Consider the following 26,344-nt stretch of genomic DNA (forward strand, 5'->3'; position numbering starts at 1 on the left):
TTGCCTTCTGAATCCTGTAAAAAAATTATGCCGGAAGGATATCATACATTTAAATATAAAACTAAAAATAAAGTAATAACTGCACTTTTCATTTCATTAATAATTAGTATGACGTAATATAAAATAGAAATGATTACACTGTGACTGGTTTCTTTATTTTTTTACTTAGATGTAGATCTTTAAGCCTTCGTATTATGATTGAAATGTATATTTCAATTAATTGAAAAAGCACCATTTTGAGCGATTGTAAGAATAATTGCAAACCGGCTAAATGATAAATTCTAAATTCCTATGCTATTTTTTTAAAAAATGTGTTACTTTTAATGCGGAAACATTACAGCTTTGATTAAAATTTTGTTATTAGATTAATTTAAGAATAAATATGTGGGGCCACTAACGATGACAAAAGAAATTTCATTTTTCTAAACATCTTTTGAGATTTCATCACATCGTCAGTCCATATCTCGATTTTTTTATTGTTAGAAGAATCTCACTTTTAAGTCATTTTTCCTATTTTCTGAAAAAACTTAAAATGTCGTCAATCGGGCATCCAATTATAAATTTTTAAAGGCAAAGATTATAATGAAAATAAGTTGAGATTCAAAACTAAGAAGCGTTAAGATTAACATTTATAATGAGTTAAAATTTTTAATGAGTTAAGATTCTAATCAAATTTTAAACGTGCAAGTTTGGAAAAAAAAGGAAAATGCAAATAAAACTAAGTTTTTGACATTAGTTTTGCACGTCAATGTATACAGTGTCATGCAAACTTTACTTTAAATTGATTTTTGTATGCGTATTGGTATGCATATACCGATAGTATTATACTTGTTTAATATAAGTACGTTTTACTAAGACCTTTTGGTATCATTACTCTTCCTTTGCCTGTTTTTCTCTTTATATTAAAAAATCATGAGGCCTGCAGACGCAGCTATTTCGGATGTTTAACTTAACGTTATATTTTGTTTTGGTTCTCAAAATCTCCAAAAGTTAGAAACTTGAAATTATAAAGGTGAGAGGGAATATAATTGAATAAAGAAAATTGACGTTAGATAAATAGTTCGAGAATTGTTAACTGTTAAACTTGTTGGGAACAGAAAACATTATACGGGCCGCTCTGCAGGTCGCAGAAACACAGTTAGAGTTGAAATTAGGTATGCTAAAATGGCCATATTTGTTTATACACTTTACTCACAGAGTGCTTTTCATTTCATCAAGCGTTCATTTTTCCCTAATAAAATGTTCTTACATAAAGCTACAACAATTGTATATTTTGAATATAAAATGATCAGTGATTTTGAGGAAAATATTGACGTTAAAGGAAAAATAAAATAAGGATGAGTTAAGTAGTTATTATGGGTGTGAGTGAATGGAACGAGCAGGGGGTGAAGTTTCCCAGCATTTTAAAAATCTATTTTTTATTAATGTTTTATCAATACCTTCTTACTCATCAACTATTTGTACATTTAGAAAAAAGAAAAAAAATATATAACTCCAAATTACTTTTGTTCTAAGGATCGAGTTTTCACAAATAAAATGTCAATCTTAATTAATATTATTAAGAGGTGATATTAAATGTATTAATCAGTTAGTGCTAACTATTAAGTCACAAAATAAAATGCCAATCTTAACGTTATAAAAAGGTGACCTTAAATATATTAATCAGTTTGTTGTTAAGTCACAAAATAAAATACCTTTTTTAATATTATAAAAAGGTGATCTTAAATATATTAATTATTTAGAGCTAACTATTAAGTCAGAAAATAGAATGCCAATCTTAATGTTATGAAAAGGTGACTTTGTAAATATATTAATTAGTTAGTGCTAACTAATCAGTTACAAAATAAAAGTTCAGAAAAATCTTCTTTTCTGAAACTTTATTTCTCAGGAACTATTCAACTGATTTCATTTAAGTTTTTCTTTTTTCTTTTGAAGGATAATTTTTCTTTCATTACTTTATATTTATTTATTTATAATTTATTTATTTATTTATAATTTATTTATTTATTTATAATTTATTTATTTATTTATAATTTATTTATTTATTTATAAGATTTATAATTTAATTTTATAATATTTATAATTTATTATTGTACATCATTATTTCCTACACAATTCTATCCCACAATTATTTCAGAAGGTAAGCAAACATGATAGACCCAGCTGCTGCTGCTTCAGTTACACCTACTGCTAACAGAGTGGAGAAGAAATTAGGAGAAAGAGAGGGCTACTCATTTTGGATCGGAACATTCTTTATTGTGAGCAATATGGCGGGCAGTGGAGTACTTGTTTTGCCTAGGGCTTTAGCAGATACCGGTAACGCTTTTATTTCGCTTTTCTTCCATCATCTCAAATCCTATTTTAAAATTCTGGCACTTTAAAGTGTTACAATGAACAATATACAGGAACAGTATACAAAATAACAATGAACAATATACAGTATAACAGTTATAAACTTAGAGGAGAGGTAGAATATAAAATAAAATAAAAATATGAATACATCATAAAAACAAAAATCGCTCAGCAACCTATAACCGGAAATGTCAACGTGCATCAGTAGAGGCGCTTCCTCATTATGCAGTATAACAGTTATAATCGAAACTTAGAAAGGAGGTAGGGCACATAAAAAAGACCAAAAGTTGAACAGCAACCTATGACAGGAAATGTCATCACGCATTGCTAGGGGTTCTTCCTTATAATATATAGGCAGTTCCTGCTCATTTTTACCCGCATTCGTCTAAATTGTTTAAATTTTTTGAAAAATTCTATTGATAAATGATAAATGTTAAATATTGTGTTCAAGAGTATCTCTAAAAATTGCCGTTTTTACGTATTACTCAATTTTGTGAACTAATTGGCGAACTTAGCACTTTAGTTGCCAAGTCAATAAATTCGAAATATCTTGTAAATAAAAAAACAAAATCTGGACCTTATAAAGAACGTTTTATGAAAGTAATTAATTAAAAAAATTAAATTAAAATAATTTAGATTAAGAAAAAGTTCTCGCTTCAAATGTGATTGAATAGTCTGTTCATAATAGGGCAGCAAATTTAGCGGTGCACTATGACATTTTTGGTCTGGGGTGGCTATATGATTTTTAATCCTTATGATGTACCATACCTTCTTTCCGTTTTCAACCTCTGAATTGATAACGTTATTGTATAAGATGTTTATTAATTACCAGCAATTTTTAGAATGTCAAAAATGAAAACTAGTTTGTTTGCCTGATGAAACTTCAAGGTATCTAAACTTAGAAGTAATAATCAACTATTAATTATTCCAGGTTTTCTCCTGTAAACAAACACATCTTGTCGCTTAAATATTAATTTGAGACCCCCAATGTATATACACACTTTTTTGACTTAAATTTTAACAAGGGTGCTAAAAAAAATTAGATTTAAAGTAGTTATTAATGATCATCCTGTAGATAATTTTTTTCTATTTCTTTTATTAAAAAAAATCACATCACTTTACATTGTTCTATTTACATATATTCGCCTACATATAAGATAGATAATGTATATGTTTAACAATCATTTTATAGGTTGGGGTGGAATAGTGTTTATAATATTGTGTTGCTCAGCTTCATTATATGCTGGATTATGTATAGCTCGTTGCTGGAACATTCTTGAAGAAAGATATGTAGAATTCAGAAATGTTAGACACAGGAAGCCATATCCAGCCATTGCTGAAAAAGCATATGGAGTACACATGAGGTAAATATACTCATAAGAAAAATAATAAAACTGCTTTCCTATAAATGTCTTAACTGTGAAAATTATGGTATAAGAAATGTTTTATTAATTCCCGAATCGCGGCTTCAAAACCCTTAATAAATGTATATTATTTTACTTCCTAATTCATTTGCAACTGATTTTAAACTGTCTAATTTCAGAATATTTTAATAAAATTATGAAGCATGAAATAATTATAAGGTTTGTTTTTTATGTTTTGCTTGAAATAATATTATGAATAAGTAAATTTCATTCTTTCATATTTCTGTAGGTATTAAGTGATTTATGTAAAAAAGCGAGTTCGAATTCCAAAGTAACCTTAGATGTACAGCATGTATTGGGAGTACAAATTAGTTTGGTTCGTTTTCAAAAGATGACTCTGGCCGTTATGAATGTTTCATAGTGACAGCTGGTTTTGGTGGATTTAGAGAGATTAGACATCTGTCAATAATATTCAGTTTATATCGCCGTGAGTTTCATACAAATATCCTGTTTTTTACTTTGTTGAATATGACATATTTTGAGGTAACTGAGCAGCATTTGCGGGAGGTTTTATGTTTTTGCTTTAATTGCCAGAAAAGTGCAGCTGTAGCACACCGAATGCTTGTAGAAGGTTATGGTGACACTGCTCCAACTGATAAATCATGTAGGCAATGGTTTTGACGTTTCAAGAATGGTGAATAGTGTTGTATACTATGAGCTGCTACAACCTGGCGATTCCATTACGAGTGATCGGTATAGGCTACATTTGATTCGTTTGAGCCGTTCATTACGAGAAAAATGGCAGGAATTCGAGCAAAGACATGACAAAGTTATTCTTCTGCATGATAACGGTCGGCTCATGTCACTAAAATTTTAAAAAATTATTTCGAAACGCTCAAGTGGGCTATTTTACCGTACCAGCCATTTACACCCGACATTGCTCCTTCTGATTACTGCATTTTTGACCATATAAAACGGAACGAGCTAATTTGTGCTTCCAATAAAATAAAAAAGTCAACACCTTGAGTTACTTTTTATCTGATGATCCGAGTTTCGTTAAAAGCTTACTTTCTCTGAATAAAAAAAGATTTTTCTTGTCAGGCGCGGATTCTTGATCGTCATTACATGGTTGTCAACAGTAATCTGGAAGATATGGTCTCACTAGTTTAAACAGAAGAGCAGTCAAATGCTTGGATCCCTTAATTTTAATATAACGTTTTGCGTATTTCGTTGTAACCCGAGTAAACTTGAAGCGAATCGAAGATTTTTTGCACTTAATGACGAAACTCGTTCATCAAAAGTTAATTTCATGTAAATATCAATTTTTAATAATTATTTATTATTTTTTCATTAAATTATTTATTAATAGTAAAAATTTTTTTGAATTGTTAGGGAAACGAGGAGGCTCCCCTCATGAACCACCAAGCTGCTTCTCATTCATTTACATTTTTTTGTTCCTAAAAATCGGTAGGAGAAAGATCATTTTGTTTATAAAATATCTAATTATTATATTTTTTACATAAGCACATTTTGTTAATATGTTAATCATAACGAAATAAAGGATACATTATTTTGTTATGATTAACGTATTAACATTATGATTATGAATTATTTATGGACAAATGAATTTTATAATTGTGTACAAAAATCTTTCGATTCGCTTAAAAAATCATCAAGGTATACCAAAATACACAAGACTTAAAATAAACGTTAAACATTCGACATTCAACATTCCAAAAATTTGACCGCTCTTCCAGCGACACAATTGGGACTAATTTCCTTGAATTGCGGTTAATCCGCTTATTTTGAGTTCAAGAATCCAAATCGGTCGACAAAAATTTTTTTTTGTTTATTCTGAGAAAAAATGTTTTTGACTCAAATTTTCGTCAAACTAATGTACTAATGCACACACTAACTAATTCAGGTGGTGCCTTCTAAAGACCTGGTTTCTTAGACAGGTCGGTGTTACAAAACGTCAGCCTGAAGCTTGCTCTAAACCCTGATTGGTCAATTTGTGAGTTAGACAGCATATGTCATCGAACTCTCAGATTGAACAATGACTGACGACCGAATCAACTGTAGTTGGATTACAACGTAGCGTTAACGCCAGAAGCAATGGCGGACAACAGCCAACAGAACATTGAAATCTGTCAAGTTTTTGACTTTAATATTTAACATAGCTTCTTCTTCCTCTTCAATTAGCTCAGCTATAATGTGTTTTTTCATGGACAAAATCATTATTTGTTCTCTGAAGCAGTGGTCGACAATAATAAAATCAATATAAATCCAAAATAAATATTAATATTAATTAATAAATGATTTGTTTACATTATTAGCGCATGCGCAATGCGACATAATGTCTGCGTTGGACCGACTGCTCACGCTGAGCTAACAAAACAGTATTTGTTTGGCATCGGCGGTACGTCAACTTCCCGCTGACGCCCAGATAAGGCGCTTGTCCTAAGAAATCAGGCCTTGAGCTAAAAATCCAGTATTTTGTTCGCGTCAGGGTAACGTCAACTTAACGCTGACGCCCAGATAAGGCGCTTGTCCTGAGAAACCAGGCCTTAAGTCGTAGAGTTTGGAGTCTTAGTACAAGAAAATCCGATCCTCAAGGTGTTGGCGCACTGTACCTTTATGCTCTTTTTATTTATTGAGTGCTATCTGCTTTTCTATTTATTTTATAAAATGGGTTTATGAGCCGTTCTTTGTAATAAACACGCAAGTCCGTAAACTTCTTTAAATAAATGTAATGCAAATGTAAGAATGTAAGCAAAATTTTTCTCTCAATTTCTCTTAGATGGAAATTCAGTTCGATTGAAAAATTAATTCGTTAGATTCCAGAAGCTTACAATGTAGCTTTGTATTTTAAACCCAAATAACTTTACGCAAACCGAACTTAAATGGAAATTAGAAAAAAATCTATTCAGTTTATTAATAGTGAAACTCCTAGGAAAAATTGAAGTTATTATGTATTTTTTTAGTATCTCATTGCCATAGCTGGAAAATATTAAGAGTCTTTTTATTTAATTTTAAAAAACACATGTAACCCTTTAATAAAATAATATTTAGTTTAAGAAATAATTTAAAAAAACACGATGTTCATTTTTAAACATCTTTTCGAAACTGAACGAATGAGGTTTGATTCGTAGAATTTTACTGGTTGATGAAGTCTAAATCTTACTTTTTCCTTAAATGCATAGTTTTTATTCAACAAAATAAATGTTTTCTCTTCCAGGAACATCTTGTCTGTTGTCTTGCAGATCAACTTTTTAGGTATTTCAATAGTGTACCTGTTACTTCCAGCAGAAATGATAGCCAAATTGATTCCATCATCATGGGGAATACCTTTCTGTTATTGGATTCTTATTTTAGCAGCCGTAATATGTCCCATGATGTGGTTTGGGACACCAAAAGATTTCTGGTATAATAATATAGTATAAGCCTTCTCATACTTGCTTTCAACGTTAAATATTACTAAGTGTTATTACCATTAATAAAGTTATAACCTATGTAATGGCTATATCACACGAGAGAAAATATGTGCAACTGCAAGTGTAACTGCAAGTGTAAGTGCAACTGTAAGTGAAATTTCTCCAAAAATTGCTCGTGTGATATAGAAATCACGGTTGCACGAAATATCTGCAACCGTTCAGGCAATTTCTTTCATGAACCAATCAGATCGTTTGCTTTTATGACGTTTCAATTTTATGTGATGACGTATACAAATGTAAATAAAAATGGCGGAGACGTTGGTGAAGAGGATGATCGGATGAAATTTTTTTATAGACGAAACGGAACAGTTTTTTAGTTTAATAATAACATTTTCTTTAAAATCAAAGCATTAAAAATACTTTCACACGATGAAATAACCATCTCAATGCAGTTGATGTACTACCATAACAGGAACCTGCACATCATTTTAGTATCGGTGAGTATAGTACACTATTTTCTAGATAAATTTTCTTTTAAAATATTTATTTATTTTAAGCTAATAAAATTAAAACTTATTATAATTTGTTTCGATCAAAGTTTTAATTACTTTAAATAGAAATAATTTCTATTTTTATATATGTAAAGATTTATACTGGCGAAAAGCTTTACTTTGAAATATTCGCCAAGCAACTCGCCAAACTTTGTTACATTATTATAACATAAAATATAATAATGATTATATTTCTTTATTTTCAAATTTTAAACTTTACTGTTGATTGTAAAAGCATGTGTCCGATTATTTGAAATTTTTTTATTATTATAATTATTTGTGAATTAATTATTTTATTCTTCCCTAAGAATTCTTTTAATTTTTGAAAATCTAAAATGCAAATTTCCAATCTCCTTGTCTGTTTCTACATTCATCCCCTCAATTCTTTTTTTTTTTGTGTGTGTGTGATGATTTACTAATGATACTTTACTTTTTATTTATACTTCACATTTATATTTTGATACTTAGCTTTTCTACAATGACAGTAAGTATGTATGTGTACCTTACTAATTTTTCAATATACATAAATTTTTAATAGTCTTTGATCATAAATACAATCTATTTTTCTTAAAACAAATTTCAATCCAAACATAAGAACTACAAAACCAAATATACCTGCCATCTTTCATTAGTGTATAGAATAATCTTAGAACTCTAATCAAAATATCTGTCAAACTTAAAATAAGTTTAAAGGGGATACCTAAGGACTTAAATGATTTCAAATTAATGGTATTTAATCTCTCTTATTCTAATAATGTGTTGGTAAAATTTAATCATGAAAGTGATTTCTTTCTTTTTTTCCAGATATTTCGTATAATCCTGTAAGGTTTGTCTGGTGAAGAAGGAAAGAGATGCAATACTGTTTTTATGAAAGAAATTAAAAAATAAGAAATGAAAATGAATAATGTTCTAAATGTTTCACTTGACAATAAATGTTTTGTTTTTTAAATTGATTCTTGTATTATTTAAAATGCAAAACAAAACATGTAAAAGTCTGTAACAAAATAATATTATACATAAAAAGTATGTTCTTAATAAAATATTGTTTTTTTTCATAGTTATAAATAAATTTTAATTTATATACTGTATATTACAATAAATTTGTCCTAAAATAAATCCTATAATTTTTAATTAAATTATCTCATATCAATAAAGAATGTTTTAAATTTTACAATAATAAATTGTAAGTATGACATTGAAAATCCTCTTATATTTAAAAAATAATTTTACTAAGAAATTGGAAAAAATAATTTTCATAAAAGTGATACTCCTGATATGCAATGTGTAAATGAATAAAATTGATGATCCCTTAAAAACTAAACTAAACTCAGCGGCACAGCCCACAGAGGGCCAAGGCCTTCTGTGCCCATCTCAGTTTTCTTGACCTTTGGGCTCTGGGATGCAGGAGCATTTGTTCCGGTTAGGTAGTCAGCCATACGTGAAACCCCCAGTGTTTAGCTCCCAAGTATGCTTGGTACTCATTTATCGACCCACTGAAGGAATGAAAGGCTGAGTCAACCTTGCTCGGCCCGACGATCGAACCAGGGACCTGTGGCACGACAGCGCGAAGAGCTACCGCTCAGCCACCGGGGGTGATGATTCCTTAATGCAATGTAAATTAATTTGATGACAATAAAATTCTGACACATTGTAGTATAGACAAGTATAGACATTAGTAGTATAGACATTATTTATTATGTATTTTTTAGACTAAATTAAAAAAATAGAATTGATTTGATAGAACTAATAGTTTTGATGTTATAAATATTTTATGAGCAAAAGGAAAGTCAAAAATTTTATATTTCATACATTAAACCCTCATTTCTTCTAAAGAATTATTTCAAAGGACTATGTTTTTTAATTAAGCTTAAAAAATTAAATTTGAAGAAATGCCTTACTTGTTTAGATAGCAATGTCAGTTGCATAAAATGGTATAAGTCATAAAATTGTCCTTTCTACACATGAAACTTTTATAAATTTTCGAGTAGCTAAACTATTAAATCAGACAGCTTGTTTTTATTCTCATTCGATTTAGCGTATACATAGATAACGATACCGCACTTGCCTAGCTAGCATGTTAGATAGTAAATATATATAAATAAACTATGCTTTTACAGGGTGCGGAGCCAAATTCAACAAAAAATAAGCAACTTTTAAGAACATTTTAGGCACTCAAAAAATATTTTTAAGCACTATGTAAATTGACAAAATGCAAAATAAATCTCAGACTTCACATGATCATGATAAAATAACTAGAATTTGACAAAGAACTCTTTTCTTGATTATATTAGCCATTAAAAAATGATCAAGAGATTTTTTGGTTCGATTTCAGAGGGTGAAAAATAAAGCCTGAAATTGAGAATATCTTGCAAAATACAGCAGAGTTGCACATGAGGAAGCAAGGATCTCACCGAACCCAGCTCACTAGACGCACATGCGAACTCGCAAGTACTTCACCAAACCTGTAAAATGATGGGCGCTTTCATACGCTATGGACTGACGATACGCTGAAATTGATCGTGGTTGAATGAATTCTGAAAACGTGAAATAGAAAAATGTGAAAAACACGTTTTTACATAATACGTGGCGAAAATCGACATTCCCTTTCATAAATTTCATTTTCGAAAAGGGAAAATAAAGCACCTTTTAAAAACACCCATTAAGAAAAGCACCTTTAAGGGCCTTTGAAAAATGAAAATCGAAAATAAGCATCTTTAAGCACTTTTCAAAAACGCTACGCACCATGTTTTATACCTTAGTCACTCAAATCAAGATAAAAAAAATTGTCAAAATTCTAGATAGTATTTAAGTCCATCTCCCTTTCACCCCCTTATCCTTTCAGGGACGCAGCATGAAATTCAATGATATCTTAATATCATCTCATATTATGAGGTAGAAATCATAATCCTTTTTATACTATGCTACTTCACTATTGGGGAAATAAAGTTTTTTAGAATTTTAATTTGCCGCTGAAAAAAAGACTTAACACAAATACAAATGTAAAAAATTAAATCAAAATCAATCAATATTCTACAGCGTCTGTGATTTCTTTTTCATCCCTTTACGAACATCGTTCAGAAACTATGATATAATAAAATATGATAAAATAAAATATGAGCCAAAAGTAAAGATAAATAACAAAATATGGTAACCCAATTACATGCAACCGTTCAGGCAATTAAGCAACCCTTTCGGCAACTCCGAACGGAGGAATTGCGCTTAGAGTTTCACTTACACTTGCAGTTACACTTGCAGTTGCACATATTTTTCTCTCGTGTGATAGAGGCATAATGCTTCGAATAATCGGTTCTTGAAACTTCATACTTCATGAAAAAGTTGAAATTCCACTCCTTCTTCGATATTAATAAAATAACGTATAAAATGCTTTCGATCTACAGAGTAAATCATAAAATATTTAAAGTTATGATGTTCTTTAAACACCTCAGCAATTCTGCATTTTTTTTTAATTCGAAATGAGTAAATTTATCTATGTTGCCATGCTCATATATTTAATGGTAATCAATAAATCGCCAAACTTTTATTGAATGAGGTTAAAATAATTGTAATAATTGGTATTTATGGTACTCTGGTAATAGGTACCTTATATAATAATGGTAGCTAAAATAGGTGATGAAATAATATTTAATTTTATATACTAATATTGGGAGCTAATAAAAGTAATAGGTTCTTTACGACAGCTTGAAATTAGTAAATACCGAAAAATATTAATTCTGTAGTTCTAGCTTATTTTATATTTAAATTTATAAACGGTATTAAACAGCCTACCCAATTCTGAGTTTATAGCTATCTATATTTAACTCCTTAGTTTTGCAGTTTTTAAACCCTGCCCAGAAGACAAGGGTATTCATGAACCAAGTATTAGGGCGTACTAGGTTTCGTGGAGAACTTTTTACTGGAACTTCCCCCTCATTTTCGTGACATGGAAATAAATCATTCACGGTTTTCCTGATGGCAAGGAGATTCAAACCCAAGATCCGTCAAAGACTGAGGATATTTTGCATCAGCACTGTGTACCTGTGCGAGTCGGGAGAAGAATTCATGTCAACCAAATCTGGTTCGAATCTGGATCACCTGGAATCACCGAATCTGGATCATTGGAAGACGAACGCTTTTTCCGATGAATCACCACCAATTCATATACGTCAAAACTGCGAATAAGCAGGTTCTAGCTTATTCATACGTTTGGCTTATATGAATGGTACCTCATGATGATCACATCGAGTCAAGTATTGGGAAAAACTAGCCTTCGTGAAGAACTTTTTGATGGAAGTAGCCCGCGATAGCGCTGCATAGAGAGAGAAACCATGGAAATCTTCCATAGTTAGCCCGACGGCAATGGGATTCTAACTATTGATCCGTTTATCACTAAGGAAATTTTACATGAGTACTGTAGTCAGTGCGAGTCCGGAGCAAAATTCGTATCACTCTATCCTCTGAACCGGGTGCAGCTCAAGTTCTAGCTTATTCACATTTTTGACGCATATGAATGATACTTCATCAGGACATGGCGTAAATTTGCAGTTGGATGATGGGAGTGAGATACTAGTTATGAGTTAAATGAAATTGTCGATTGCCTCCTAAAAGTCACAACTCCTTAAAAAATATAAGAAAGGTAATGGCAGGAATAAAATATAATTTTGATATAAATCAGCAAGTGAAAAATGTAATTAACACAACAAAAAGCAGGAAAAAAATGTAATTTTTCAAATGCAAATCTTAACAGCTACCAATGACATTCGTAAATCATAGTACTTTACCGTATCGTATAATATCAGATTAGACTTTATGTATTATTTTTATTTTCATTTTTTATTACAAATTAACTTTAGTTCCTTATAATATGTTTGGGAAAAAAACTTTCCTTCTTTAGGATAGCTGCTGTTTTGGCCCTTGTCACTATCATCGGATCTATCATTATGCTGCTTGTAGCTATTGCAAAACATGCCTCATCGATTAGTTTGAAAGTAACCCACAAAAATCCTACTTTTCTATCTTTTTTCTTGTCTATGGGATCAATATTCTTCTCATTTGGTGGGGCATCTAGTTTTCCGACTTTTCAAAATGATATGAAGAACAAAGATGCATTTCCAAGGGCTGTCATAACAGGCTTTGCTAGTACGTATATACCATATTTTCATATTTACGCATATTCTTTCTTATTACGAAATAGGACACGTAAGTAGAATTTTAAATTTCAGGATTCTACAAAATTATTAAACTTCACAGATCTTAGTGGGTAAAGATGGTAAGTGACAGGCTTTAAGTGATTTTGGAATGGGAGAGGGTTCTAAGTCTTGTCGGCAACAACATAAGAAAGCATATCCTTTCCAGCATTTAAAAAGGCCCAGAGTCCAAACAATAAGATGTGGACTGTTTGATTGGTTACGTTTTGCCAATGCGAAACTTTTGAACCAAAAAGAAAAGTTAGGCATAATCTCTATTTCTCAAGTATTTTTAAATATATAAAATAAATATTCGCATTTTCTAGTTAATTTGCATTATTCACTAAAATATCTCTTAGGACTCCACACAATGCTTTAAATTTGATGGGGCATTATAAAACAGCATTCTTGATATATACGTTGAAATTTACGAATTTCTTATTCTCAAGTGGTAATGCTATTGTCAAGTAGAAAGAATGGAATTTATGCTAGCATGTAAAACATAATTATTAACAAACATCTAAAATTCAAAGAACATGGTAACTGCCATTTTCAATTGAAATGCATGAATTTATATGCAGTGTAAGGAAACGGAAATGACGTAAGGGAATATTCTACAGACTTCTAGAACATTCCATGAATAATAACTAAAATCAAAAAGTTTTAATATGCACATTTAAATACTAACGCTGTCTTGAAAATTTGAGAGAACTTGGAGAATCGAACTCAAGATTTCCGATTTCCCAAGTGCGTGTCTTTAGCCGCTAGGCCAAGACGACACGCTTTTTGTGGCTTTTATGAGAAAAGTGGAAGTATATTAGTTTATCAGTATATCAGTTTTATATCAGTATATCAGTTTTATTGAAATACAAATTTCAAATTTTTATTTCAATAAGAAGAATTAAGAACAAAAAACAAGTGGATATATATTTGTAAAAATAATGACATTAAACGTCAGTCCGAACCTAAATATGTTTTTTAATTGGTTGTGCAGAATTTTTAGCTTCCTTAATAAACTATTATTGGAAAATACCCGTATTAGATTTTATTTATTAATTTGTGATCTATATTCCAGTAATTATAGCAAAAATAAGGGTGTTTCTTAGGAAAAATGAATACAATAAATGCTTTTTGACAAAAGCTTTGTTATGTTTATGTAAATAATTGCAGAAAGCAAGTGCAGGCTTCCCTCTTTGTTTAGGGAAATTGAAGCAATATGAAGGAGGGAATTAAATTTATTCGAAACAGACACGTGAGAAATTGTTTCCGATGCATATTTTTACACGAGACTATCAGATTGATAGTTTAAAAGTTACAAGGGTGTTACGTAGAAAAAGTGCAAATTTGAACTGGTATCTCTTCATGAATCTAAATTTTTACCTAAGCAAGTGAGACATTGTTTCCAATGCATTTTATACGCTAAATTTAATGAGCTTAAACATGAGTTAATCAAACGAATAGTTCAAAAGTTGTGAGCACTTTTACGCACAAAAAGTACTAATTTTTTACACAGCTTATGTACAATTTTTGCGAGTTGTACGAGTTGACTGGACTAATAGTTTTGAAATAAGGGTTTTCTTAAAAAGAACTTCATTAAAAAATAGTATTTTTATACTAAAATCCTTTTTTACTCCTAAAATATTAGTCCGTTTCATGTTTGGTCTCGCACGATTGAGCGACAGAAATACAGATGAAATAATATCTCTATTTCCTGTATAGCAATGTTAGATGCGTAAATAAACACAAGTACAAAATTGTTCTTTTTGTAAACGAAACTATTATAACTTCTGAACTAATTATCTTACTAATTATCTAATCAATTTCTGTTTTTTACCATTCAACGCAGCATAAAAAACTTTATCGGAGAATAGAATTTACATGCTCAGAGAGTCCGAAGACAGCAATGCAAAGTTTGTACTTATAGACATGCCAAAAGAAATACTTTTTATGCATATAAATGTTTGTAACTTTTGAACTATTTGTTCCATTATCTTGTGCATTGTCTTATGCAATTCTGCTTACCAAAATACTTAGGAAAAATTCTTCATTCACTTAGATAGTAAATTCAGATGAGTAAACAGGTATACGTACAAAAGTTAAGCGCGTAAAACGTTAATTAGTCCGATCATCCGGAATCGGTTTCATTCAATTCAAAGGGGGGTGGGACATTGGAAAAAATGTTTCTCTTGCTCGTCAAGAACAATTTCAATTCTTATCCATAAACCACCCTTATTTCCCTTATAAGAGGCGAAAGCGTACAAAAGAGAAAAGGGGAGTTTTCCCATATCATTTATAATAAAGTAACAATTCTTTTTAGAAAAAATAAAAAATATTTTATACTAGTTCTCCCGATGAAGAAGTCTAATTTTAGAGTAATCTTTTCTGTAAAATGTCTGGGAAACTAGCGGGCTGGTTCTTAAACTAAATATCATATATAAACTAAGCAAAGACAAAACAGAAGTATTGCCAATGCATGTGAAGACAGAAGTCCAACTTATGAGGGTGGACTAGATACTTACGTTTCAGCATTCCATCAAATCATCAGCAATCTAAAATATAAACAATCAACGTCCACCACCTCCAGTGGGCGGCGGCGAAATTATAAGTGCCGGTGCGTGACGATAAAAAAGGTTGGGGACACCACTAGATCACTGGCGTTGAGGTGTTACAATACATTAAATTCAGTTGAGCAAGCCTGTATATACAGGCGGTTACAGTGAAGTTCAGTTTTGAATAAGCATCATCATATGATGTCAGCTTGAACATCTCATTTGGTAAGGAATTAGTTTGCAACTAATTTTTTAAGAATTTTTCTCCTGTTTTAGATTACAAAATTATTTATTATTTTGAGATTTTAAAGTAAAAAAAATTAGTTGTCAGTACTTTTCTAAATGCAAACACATTTTTTTAGTCGTTTTCTTGATGTACCTTCCGGTAGCAGTATTTGGCTATCATGTGTATGGGGATACTGTACATATGGATATTACAGATTCTACACCACCCTCTGTATACAGAACCATAGTATTATTTTTCATGTCCTTTCGTTCTCTCTTTGTTTTCTTAATGGTAATCAACGCTACAAGTCAAGAATTTGAAGACATCTTAAATGTTCCCGACAGTGAGTCAATGTATTAACTTCTCATGTTAAATTTACGTTTGAATTTTTGAATTTTTTAAAAATTGGGGATTATATTAAACTACTCGCTGCGTTCATTAACCCCTGAAGTTTTTCGCAAATCTTTTCACATGGCTTCCTAAGCCGATTTAATTTCGCTTACTCATTGGATACTAGCCGATTTTAGTGTAAGTATAATGCAGTAGTTTATATATGTATTATGCTTATTTTGGGGTTTCTCTTTTAAAAATTAAGTTCTAAAAAGTTAATAAAGCTGTAACTGTTCTAAAATGCTAAATAAGCTTATGTGACACATATATCCTCTGAAATCTTCGCATAACACTTATTTTTTTTAAATTTACAGACCAACATTTGAATGCTACTTTGAATACGCAACCTGCATCAGAATACTACGTTGAAATATTGATATACCTACATTTAATTACTACTTTGGAAATATATTTATAACAAATAATTTATAGAATTTCCAAATCTTTAGAATTCTAAATTACGAGTCAAAACAGTTTGAAATCATTTATTCTGGAAATATTATAAATTTTAAAAGCTGTAAATACCAATGAAAAAGATTTAAAAAAGGAAAAAAAAAGAACATATAAATAAAGTAGGTGAAAATGGAAGTAGTATATTAAGGTTAAAAGAAAAAAATATATTACTATAAACAACATACTTCTCTATAAGTAGTATATCGATTTCTGTTGATCCAGCTAGCTTTATTCCTTGAAACACCGCTATCTCGATCTGCTTAAATTATTAAGCATCATCAAAACTAAAATATATATCTAAAATAACAATTAGCTTTCGTAAATTAAGAAACATGATTGAAGCAAAAATACACTACAATTTCTTTGCTTAAATGAAAAGTTTATTTTTAACATCTCCTCTCGGCCCAGCTTATACCTCAGTCTCTTACAACTCTTCTTTGCTAACTTGAGAAATGATATTTTATTATTTTTGTGGCCGCATACAGACGCAAGCATTAACGTTTTATATAATAAAGGCTAATGTTTACAGGAAATTAATAAATAACCTATTTTTAAGATAGCACGTATAAGGTCAATTTATCTTCAGAAAACACATTAAAGCTTTTTCCTCCCCTAGAAAACTTTGAAAAGAAGTGTATGTAAGTTTGAAAATATAGACTTAGAACTTAACCTAATATTTTTGTATTAGTTTTTTATTGCTGTAAGGATTTTTTGATTTGAATTTACTTACGAGATATTTGTCGATAACGTTATTCGTTAAAATCTAATTATAAACTTTATACAATTAAGTTTAATTTTTTTTACAGAATTTGGTTGGCAAAGAGTTCTGGTTAGAGTCACAATACTCCTTTTTGTCTTATTCGTAGCCCTGTCTATTCCCCGCTTTGGCAAAATACTTAACTTAGTGGGTGCGTCAACTATCACTTTATGCTGCACAGTGTTTCCTTGCCTATTTTATTACAAATTGTGCTCAGATGTTCTTCCTACTTGGCCCGACAGGTAACAGCTTTTTAATGTTTAATAATACTTTTAAGGGTAAATGCTTAATTTTTAAGGCCAATGCTAGTTAAATTTCGCAATGACCAGTCTGAATGATTCATCAAAAGCTGCTCTTTTCAGTAAAGTAATGATGACTCGATATTGTTCTGAACTTGATAATATTCTTTTTATAATTATATATCATCATTCACATTTTTAATACGTGAGCCAAAATCTTCATTTAACGGGACCTTACTATAACAACTGTAGGCTAATAGCAATAAAAGCTTAAATAATTAAGTATGCTTAAAGCATGCATCGCCTACCAATCTGATTATTTTTTTTTTTGAAACCTTAACATGTCGATAATGTGTTGCTCGAATGGACATTAATCATTTAAAATATCATTCTGCCTTTAAAATGATCGTAACATTTGCCCTTTTCCTCTTGATCTAATTGTATATGTGTATTTATAAATATTGTGTGGGTAAATTATAATATGTATATATATGCTGTACTTACATTGTTTAAGCTTTTAATGTAAAATGATCGAAATCTACTCTGAATCGAAGTTCCAACCTCCATCCTGGAAAGTTGGTTGTTACAAATATCATCTGGTGTTGCCTATGGAATCAAATTATTCTGAGCTGAAAAAAAGGAGAAAGGGAGAAGGAAAATAAAACTTGGGTATTCCTTATTCTCTCTATATATTAGTCCATATTCTGAGGGGAACTTCCTTAGAATATCTGATTCCATAACTTGATTTATGCTGAAAAGGTATTAACTCAATTAATTGCTCTGAAGATGAGTTAATTAGTTCTCAGAAATTGTTTTTTGTTTACATATTAATAGTACCTTCGTTTTTCATCCTTTTCGTGAGTTTGTTAATCAAGTTCCAATTAACTCATCATTTTCGTTACACCCGTATCTGGTATTAGCTCACAATTATAAAAAATACTTGTTAGGTGCAATTCCTCCATCCGAATTGTTTTTTGAATTGTCATTATTTTGATTTTTTGCACGTTCAACGTTTATAGTAAGTCAGTCTATTTACGCCGTTTCCTCCATAAGTTTTAAATTATCATTTTGTTTTTATTTTGAATCGAACTAGTACAGAGTTTAACACAATCCTTTGAGGATTCTGCATCATTAAATCAAAGCCTGCTTCACAATGTTAGGCATATCAAATTTTCATGATAGATAACTATCGGGTTGGTAACCTCGTCACACTGTGGTAGTGATGTCGGGTCGGTATCCTCGTCATAATGTACTCTTCATACAAAAACAAGAAGCGCTACCGAAACAACTTCTACTTACACTTCAGCCGGGGATTCCCCGTAATATGTAAACACTCAAGTGAGCGATTTAACTGTTAGAAATAAAGATGTAAATACTTGTTGTCTCTTGTTTTTTTTCAGTTTTTAAACAATAATATTACATTAAATATTGTAAACCGCTACATTCTGGTGATCCGGAATTATTAACGAAAATGACGGACTCAGAACCATCGGCAACAAAAGATGAAATATAGCACGAGTAAGTGTTAAAGTACCTCCGTTTTGGGCGGAAAAGCCCGAAATATGGTTTTACCAAGTGGAAGCACAGTTTTCGATTTGTGGAATAAGTGCAGAGGAAACTAAATTTAATTACTTAGTTTTCCAATTTAAACCAAAATTTTTTGAAAGTTTGTGGGACATTATAAGTGACGATAGCAAAATGAAATATACAGCTGCCAAAGAAAATCTTCTGATATTTTTTTAAAGAGAGTGAAAATAAGCATCTACAAAGACTGCTTACAGGTATTGATTTTGGAGATATAAAACCTAGTCAGCTTTTGCAAAAAATGCGAAATTTTGCTACTGATGGTATTTCGGATGAAGTACTTTAAACCCTATTTCTGCAAAAGATGCCGGATTCTGTACGCAATATTTTAGTTGCTAGCGATGAAGACATTGAAAAGCTGGCACTAATGGCCGATCGTATTGTTGAAATGCAACCAAAACAAGACCTATACAGCGCAAGTAGTATCGTTTCTCCAGGAGCAGATGCTATTACTGAATTAAGACAACAAATTGCAGCTTTGGATTATTAACTGGAAAAACTGAGAGTCACTCGGAACTCTCATTCTCCATCAAAAAATGCGTACCGATCTTCTTCTAATCGCAGTAAGTCTAGCAAACGTTATAATCCAGGTGGCAAATACTGCTGTTACCACTTTCGGTATCGTGAAAAATGCTTTCCTGATAAATGCAAAGGCCCTTGTGCATGGAAAAACAATCAATCGGAAATCCAAAACCAGCAGTAGAATTATCGGCAAGCTCTGCTGCGGTAAATAAAGAAAATTGTCGTAGATTCCGCTTATTTGTCACGGACAAAAAAACGGGTTTACATTTTCTGGTAGACAGTGGAGCTGACGTAAGCCTTATTCCTTATACTTCCAAACACAAACTTATTTTATTTTATTTTATAACCGTCGTTGAACAGCCGACCCAATTTCATGGGTTTACGACTACTTACGTTCAACTCCGTAGCCTTGTAAATTTGAACCAATCCAGAAGACAAGGAAACTCCTGGATCAGTACCCCCAGAGGTATTGACTTGTTGTGGGAACATGGAGGACTTTGAGACTCGACAGATTTAACGTGCATCAGTAACCATTTACTACACGGGGAGTCTTCGGCCGGCGAGGATCGAACCCACGACCTCTTGGATATGGGCCCAGCGCCCTACCGACCAGGCTATCCCGGCCCAAACACAAACTTATTAGTGACTATAAATTATATGCAGCAAATAATACCGAAATCGATACTTTTGGTACAGAAATTTTGATTCTTGATCTTGGTTTGCGCTGCGATTTTCAATTCCCATTTGTTGTCGCAAAAATAAGTAAAGCTATATTGGGAGCAGATTTTTTGAACAAGTTCAATTTATTGATTGATATAAAGCATAGAAGGTTAATTAATGGTGTAACTAGCCTTGCAGTATATGGTGACATTGCATCCATCTCTATAAATGAAAGTGTAAATACAACAAACAGCTTGAGTACATATAATGATGCGTTTTCGATGTATTCCAGTATAACAAAACCGAATATTCATATTTCTACCTTAAAACATAATGTAAAGCATCATATAGTAACTAAAGGACAACCTGTAAATTGTAAAGCTAGACAATTAGACCCTAAACGGTTGGAAATAGGAAAAAAGAGAATTCAAATATATTCTAGACAATAACATCATTAGTCCCTCTTGTTCAGAATGGGCAAGTCCATTACATATAGTGACAAAGAAAGACTGTTCCTTCCGCCCATGTGGCGATTATAGAAGGCTAAATGATTTAACTGTACCTGATCGTTATCCCATACCTCGAATACAAAATTTTCAACATTTTTTAACTCATGAAACTATATTCTCTAAAATTGACCTTTTTAAGGCTTATTTCCATATTCCTGTAGCGGACGAAGATAAAGAAAAAACTGCCATCATCACACCTTTTGGACTTTACCAATTTAATGTTATGAATTTTGAACTAAAAAATGTCAAGGTAACCTTTCAGAGATTTATCAATGAAGTTTACTATGGCTTAGACTTTGTGTTTCCGTATTTAGATGATCGCTTCTTCTTGCGAGGAAGAACAGCGTTCACATCTTGAAACAGTTTTTCAACGTTTAGATATATATGGTCTTCGAATTAATATTAGTAAATCAGTTTTGAGAGTGCCTGAGATAGACTTTTTAGGTTATCAGATATCTGCTGAGGGGTCAAAACCTCTACCTGAAGAAATTAAAGCTATTGTAGAATATCCCTTGTCCGAAACTATACATGAACTTCATTCCTTCTTAGGAATGGTTAATTTCTATCGAAATTACATAAAGAATGCCGAAAAAACTTAAGCTCCTCTGCATGAACTTTTGAAAGGATCTACAAAAAAGGATCTACGCAAACTACCGTGGACTGATGCAACCAAAAAAAGTTTTGAAAAATGTAAACAGGATATTGCTCAAGTAGCGTTAATGGCATATCCCAATTCGGATTACCCTCTGGTACTTCTCACAGATGCTTTTGATTGGGCAATTGGATCAGTAATTCAACAAAAAGAGCTTAATGGTTGGAAACCTATTGCATTTTTTTCAAAAAAGCTTAATGATGCCCAGAAAAATTATAGCGTTTACGATAGCGAACTTTTGAGTATATACTTATCTATTAAACATTTCAAGCACTTACTTGAAGGTCGTGATTTTATAATATATACCGACCACAAACCTTTAATATTCGCATTTAAACAAAAGAATACTAACGCCTCTCCAAGACAGCTAAGACATTTGTAAAATATCTCACAGTTCTCTACTAACCAATGTCATACAAGTTGTCAAAACAATGTGGTTGCAGACAGGCTTTCTAGAATAGAAGACATCGATTCACCTGTTATTGATTTTGAAATGCTAGCAGAATAATGATGAGCTGCAACAGTTGAAATTACATTCCAAATCATTAAAATTTAAGCAACACCAGCTACCATCAGGAAAACTCTTGTATTGCGATATTTCTACTTCAAATATCAGACCATTCATACCTAAAAACTTTCGGAGGAGAATGTTTAGTGCAATTCATGGTTTAGTTCACCCTGGAATCCGCAGTACTGTAAAAGAAATGATAAAAAATTCATTTGGCCAGAAATAAAAAAAGATGTTAAACAGTGGGCTCAAACATGCATTGACTGTCGGAAAAATAAAATCACTAAACATACAAAATCAGAATATGCACAATTTCAAGCACTGGATGAAAGATTTAGTGCAATGCACATTGACTTAATTGGCCCTTATTCACCTTCTAACGGATATACCTACTGTTTTACCTGTATTGATCGGTTTACCTCTTGGATGGAAGTGGTATCGCTATCAAATATCACTGCTGAAAGTATCGCAAGAGCATTTTATGAAAATTGGCTTGCCCGATTTGGTGTTCCTTTTCGCGTTATTACCTACAAAGGAACTCAGTTCATTTCAGAACTATTTCGAAATTTGGCCTCGTTATGTGGTGTAAAGATAAACTATACAGCTTCTTACCATCCTCAAAGTAACGGAAAAATTGAGCGCTTACACCGCACATTAAAAACAGCTATTAGGTGTCATAACTGTCTCCTCTGGGCAGAAACATTGCCAACAATTCTAATGGGTTTGTGAGCAGCAATGCACGATGACTGTAAGTATACATTAGCTGAAATGGCTTATGGCAAAACTATTAAGTTACCTGGCGAATTTTTTGAAGAATTTGAATTGCCAATATCTAATGATAATTTTGTTAATAATCTTCGAAATCAGACGGCACTCTTGAAGCCCTATTAATCAAAATTAAAATGTAAACAAAAACTTTTCATCCCGAAAGATTTGCATACATGTTCGCATGTGTTTCTCCGGATCCACAAAGTAAAAAAACCACTTGAACCTCCATATGAAGGACCCTTTTTGGTATTACAAGGAAGCACAAAATATTTTCTACTTTCAATTAAAAACAAGCAAGTTAATGTCTCCATAGATAGACTAAAACCTGCGTATGTGATGCAACCTGATGAAACTTTGCCTCCAACTTCAGAAAATGATCTTGCATCCGTTCCAGTGCCAAGTAAAGAAAAACAAGTAGAACAACAACCTGAGAAAAGAACACGTTGTGGAAGACGAGTTACGATTTAAAGATTTTACTGACTCTCATTGAAATGTTTACTTAAAAGTTATGTTTAGTTCTTCATATTTTCCCCTTTGTTTACATAATTTGTATTTATATATAAATATAGTTGTATTAATATGTATTCTACTCCTACCATATTTTCAAAGTAACGCAACTTCGTTACTGGTAGGGGAATGATGTCAGGATTTTAACCTCGTCATACTGTGGTAGTGACACCTACTGGTATAAACAAGAAGCGCTACCGAAACAACTTCTACTTACACTTCAACCGGGGATTCCCCGTAATATGTAAACACTGAAGTGAGCGATTTAACTGGGAGAAATAAAGATACAAATACAAAAAGTTGTATCTTGTTTTTTGCAGTTTTTAAACGATAATATTACATTAAATATTGTAAACCGCTACAAACACAATTCTTTGAGGATTCTGCATCATTAAATCAAAGTCTGCTTCACAATGTTAGGCATATCAAGCTTTCGTGATAGATAACTATATGGTTTGGTATTGTCGTTTCAATTATAAATTTGTAATAAATTAAATTTTCTATTTATTATAAATACACATCGTAGAAAAAATTTAAATTCTACTTATTTTTACTAAACATCTAATTAAAATAGGGAGCACTGTTTATTAATGTTTGTCTTTATCCTCATAGATCGCTTCCCACTTATAAGAAAATAATTCTAATCATTATTGGTGCCAGTGGAATTCTAGGAGGTGCCATCGCTACATATTCCTCATTTCTAGACATTGTGAAACTCGAAGAGTTTCATCTACCCTGCTATCTAAATATGAAAGGTAACTCTACATCTTCTAACGCGTCTATTGATGCATTGAGTTTGGAACATTATTTCTAGTATGTTCGTAAAAATTTGTCACTGTATTAAAAATTGTTTTTTATGCAATGTGAAAAGTGTTTATTTTACGGAGATCAACACTGACAAATATGTAACCTGATGTATTACGAAGTATAAAGTAATATTATTGCTACTAATTTATATCAGACACTATTTTTGCTCCAGATTTCACAAGCGAATTTTATGCTGGGTGTTACGAAATTCGATCAACAAAATACGAAGAGTGATGAAAGGCAACAAGAGAGTGAGAACTGATCATAGATCATAGGGTCGAAACCCACATTGAGAGTACGAAAATAAACTTTAAAAAAATAAGAAAATTCCTACAGGTTCTGACGTCAAGCTGCAAAACGACTACAAAAGAGTCAAGAATTTTCCTAACCACAAAAACGATTTATATGCTTAATTATCACAAAAATATCACAAAAATATTGTGCAAAGTTACACCAGCTGTACAAATTTCGCACCGTCCACACAGTGAACACTCCATTTCACAGTCTACCAGGACGTAATATTGATTCTCCAACACGTTCGAAGTAGCTGGGTCGTTTTTGATATCAGCCGAAGCGTCGACAATCCGAGTCATAGGATCCTCAGGTATGTCCAAAGATGTCGTATAAACTAGTCAAGTACTCACAGATCTCCACTATTCGTTTCATCTACAGCCAGAAAATATGTTTTTCTTTATTTTCATCCCTTTAATATGGTTCGCAATCACATAATCCAAAGGAATTTAAATGTTCTATACCCATCCCAAGTTCTATACTTCTCTGAATTGGGTGGATATATATATATATATATATATATATATATATATATATATATATATATATATATATATAAGTCAGTTCAAAATGAAGATAAAACAAAGAAGAATTATAGACATATGAAAAAAGGGGGGGGGAAATAATAAGTAAAATAATAACAAACAACAGTTTAAAAAAAAAGGATAAAATTTTATTTAAAATAACCGGAAAAAAAATATAATCTTTTCATCAGCCCACACGATTATATCCGCAAAGCAGAGTGCTTTCTGATATTGTATCAATAAAGCCGAAGCAAAATATACTAATACAATATTGTGAGGAGCACTCAAAAAAAATATTTTTTTTTGCAAAAATTGCAACAAATAAAATAGAACACAAAAATAACATAATAACATAAAAGAAAAAGCAGTATAAAAAATGGACTATAAAGCGAGTAGCGAAATCAGATCTACTTGTATTTCTCGTATTTATTTATTTATTATATCTATATATATATTCGATAACGATCCTTCAATATAACGATAATATAACGATTCTTCAAATAATTTCTGATATAAATATTTTTATTCAAAAAGACAAAAAAAATTCGCTATAATGATATATACTTTTACTCTATAAATATTATTATGATTTTCAAAAGTCAAGTAATGCGGTCATATTATATTTGAAAATTCAAATGTTATTTTTGATGCTTTGCTACATCTAGAGTAAAATTTAAAAGAATTTAATCACATTTGATCTTCTTAAATACGTAAAAAAAAATTTTTTTTTTAAAGAAGAAGGAGATTTTTAAACATAAAAATCTGTATGAAAATAGTTGCATTGCATTCGAACAAATTATAATTTTTCTAAGAAAATTATCTTTCACGTTAGCAAAATACTTTCTGAAAGCTCAAAAACTAATCCCTTAAAAACATAAGAATATTGTTCTAACACTCTTTTATGTCTGTAATATCACGAGGACAAAAAAAAAAGAGGCTGTTTAATAAAAATACATACTTTTATAGTACATTTTTCACTACGATAATTTAACGTAGCTATACATTTTAAATTATGTTAATAAAAATTCGTTTTTTAACATTTATTAGGCTAAACTTAATGCTTTGTGAATTAGAAGTATTAAATCATGTGTTACTCTTAGTTTTAATCTTAAAAAGCTTGGCAAAATTTCAAGGAAGCAAAAATTAAATTTTAATTGTGTTTTTGAAACCAAGAACAAAGAAATAAAAAAGAAAATGAAAAAACAAATAAAAAATAAGATGAAGGGCTTTATTGAGATGTGAACCTAAAAAAATTCTAATAAAAGAAATGCTACTTATACCGCGTAAATAAAAACTGATAGTTAATTTTATAAAACACATTTATTATTATTTGAAACTAATGAGGAGGAATTTTTTTAAGTTACGTTTTGAAATATTTTATTTAATTTCGTTTCATGTTCGTAACTTAGAAAAAAAAACATTTTTTGATAAAGGAAACAGCAGAAGTAAGAGAATAAACCAAAGGAAAAGTTTTTTACCCTAATTTTCCTTTTAGAGAAAAAAAATTCGCAAGT

At 31.1% G+C, this 26,344-nt stretch overlaps 1 protein-coding gene and 1 long non-coding RNA gene across 2 annotated transcripts; both read left to right on the forward strand.

Annotated features, from left to right (window-relative positions):
* The first annotated feature begins 2,126 nt into the window (after positions 1 to 2,126).
* Positions 2,127 to 24,067, forward strand: LOC107437762 (uncharacterized). Its single transcript, XM_016049860.4, has 7 exons — positions 2,127 to 2,316; positions 3,545 to 3,716; positions 6,955 to 7,140; positions 12,593 to 12,837; positions 15,796 to 16,002; positions 17,309 to 17,501; positions 23,821 to 24,067. The coding sequence occupies exons 1-7, from the start codon at positions 2,151 to 2,153 to the stop codon at positions 24,020 to 24,022; spliced, it is 1,371 nt and encodes a 456-aa protein (XP_015905346.4). The 5' UTR covers positions 2,127 to 2,150; the 3' UTR covers positions 24,023 to 24,067.
* Positions 7,508 to 8,650, forward strand: LOC147815804 (uncharacterized). Its single transcript, XR_015431397.1, has 2 exons — positions 7,508 to 7,647; positions 8,506 to 8,650. It is a non-coding gene; the product is annotated as an uncharacterized LOC147815804 (long non-coding RNA).
* Positions 24,068 to 26,344: the final 2,277 nt, after the last annotated feature.

Source organism: Parasteatoda tepidariorum, chromosome 2 (assembly GCF_982258835.1).
Source record: "Parasteatoda tepidariorum strain Cologne lab strain chromosome 2, Ptep-v5.0, whole genome shotgun sequence".
Lineage (NCBI taxonomy): Eukaryota > Metazoa > Arthropoda > Arachnida > Araneae > Theridiidae > Parasteatoda > Parasteatoda tepidariorum.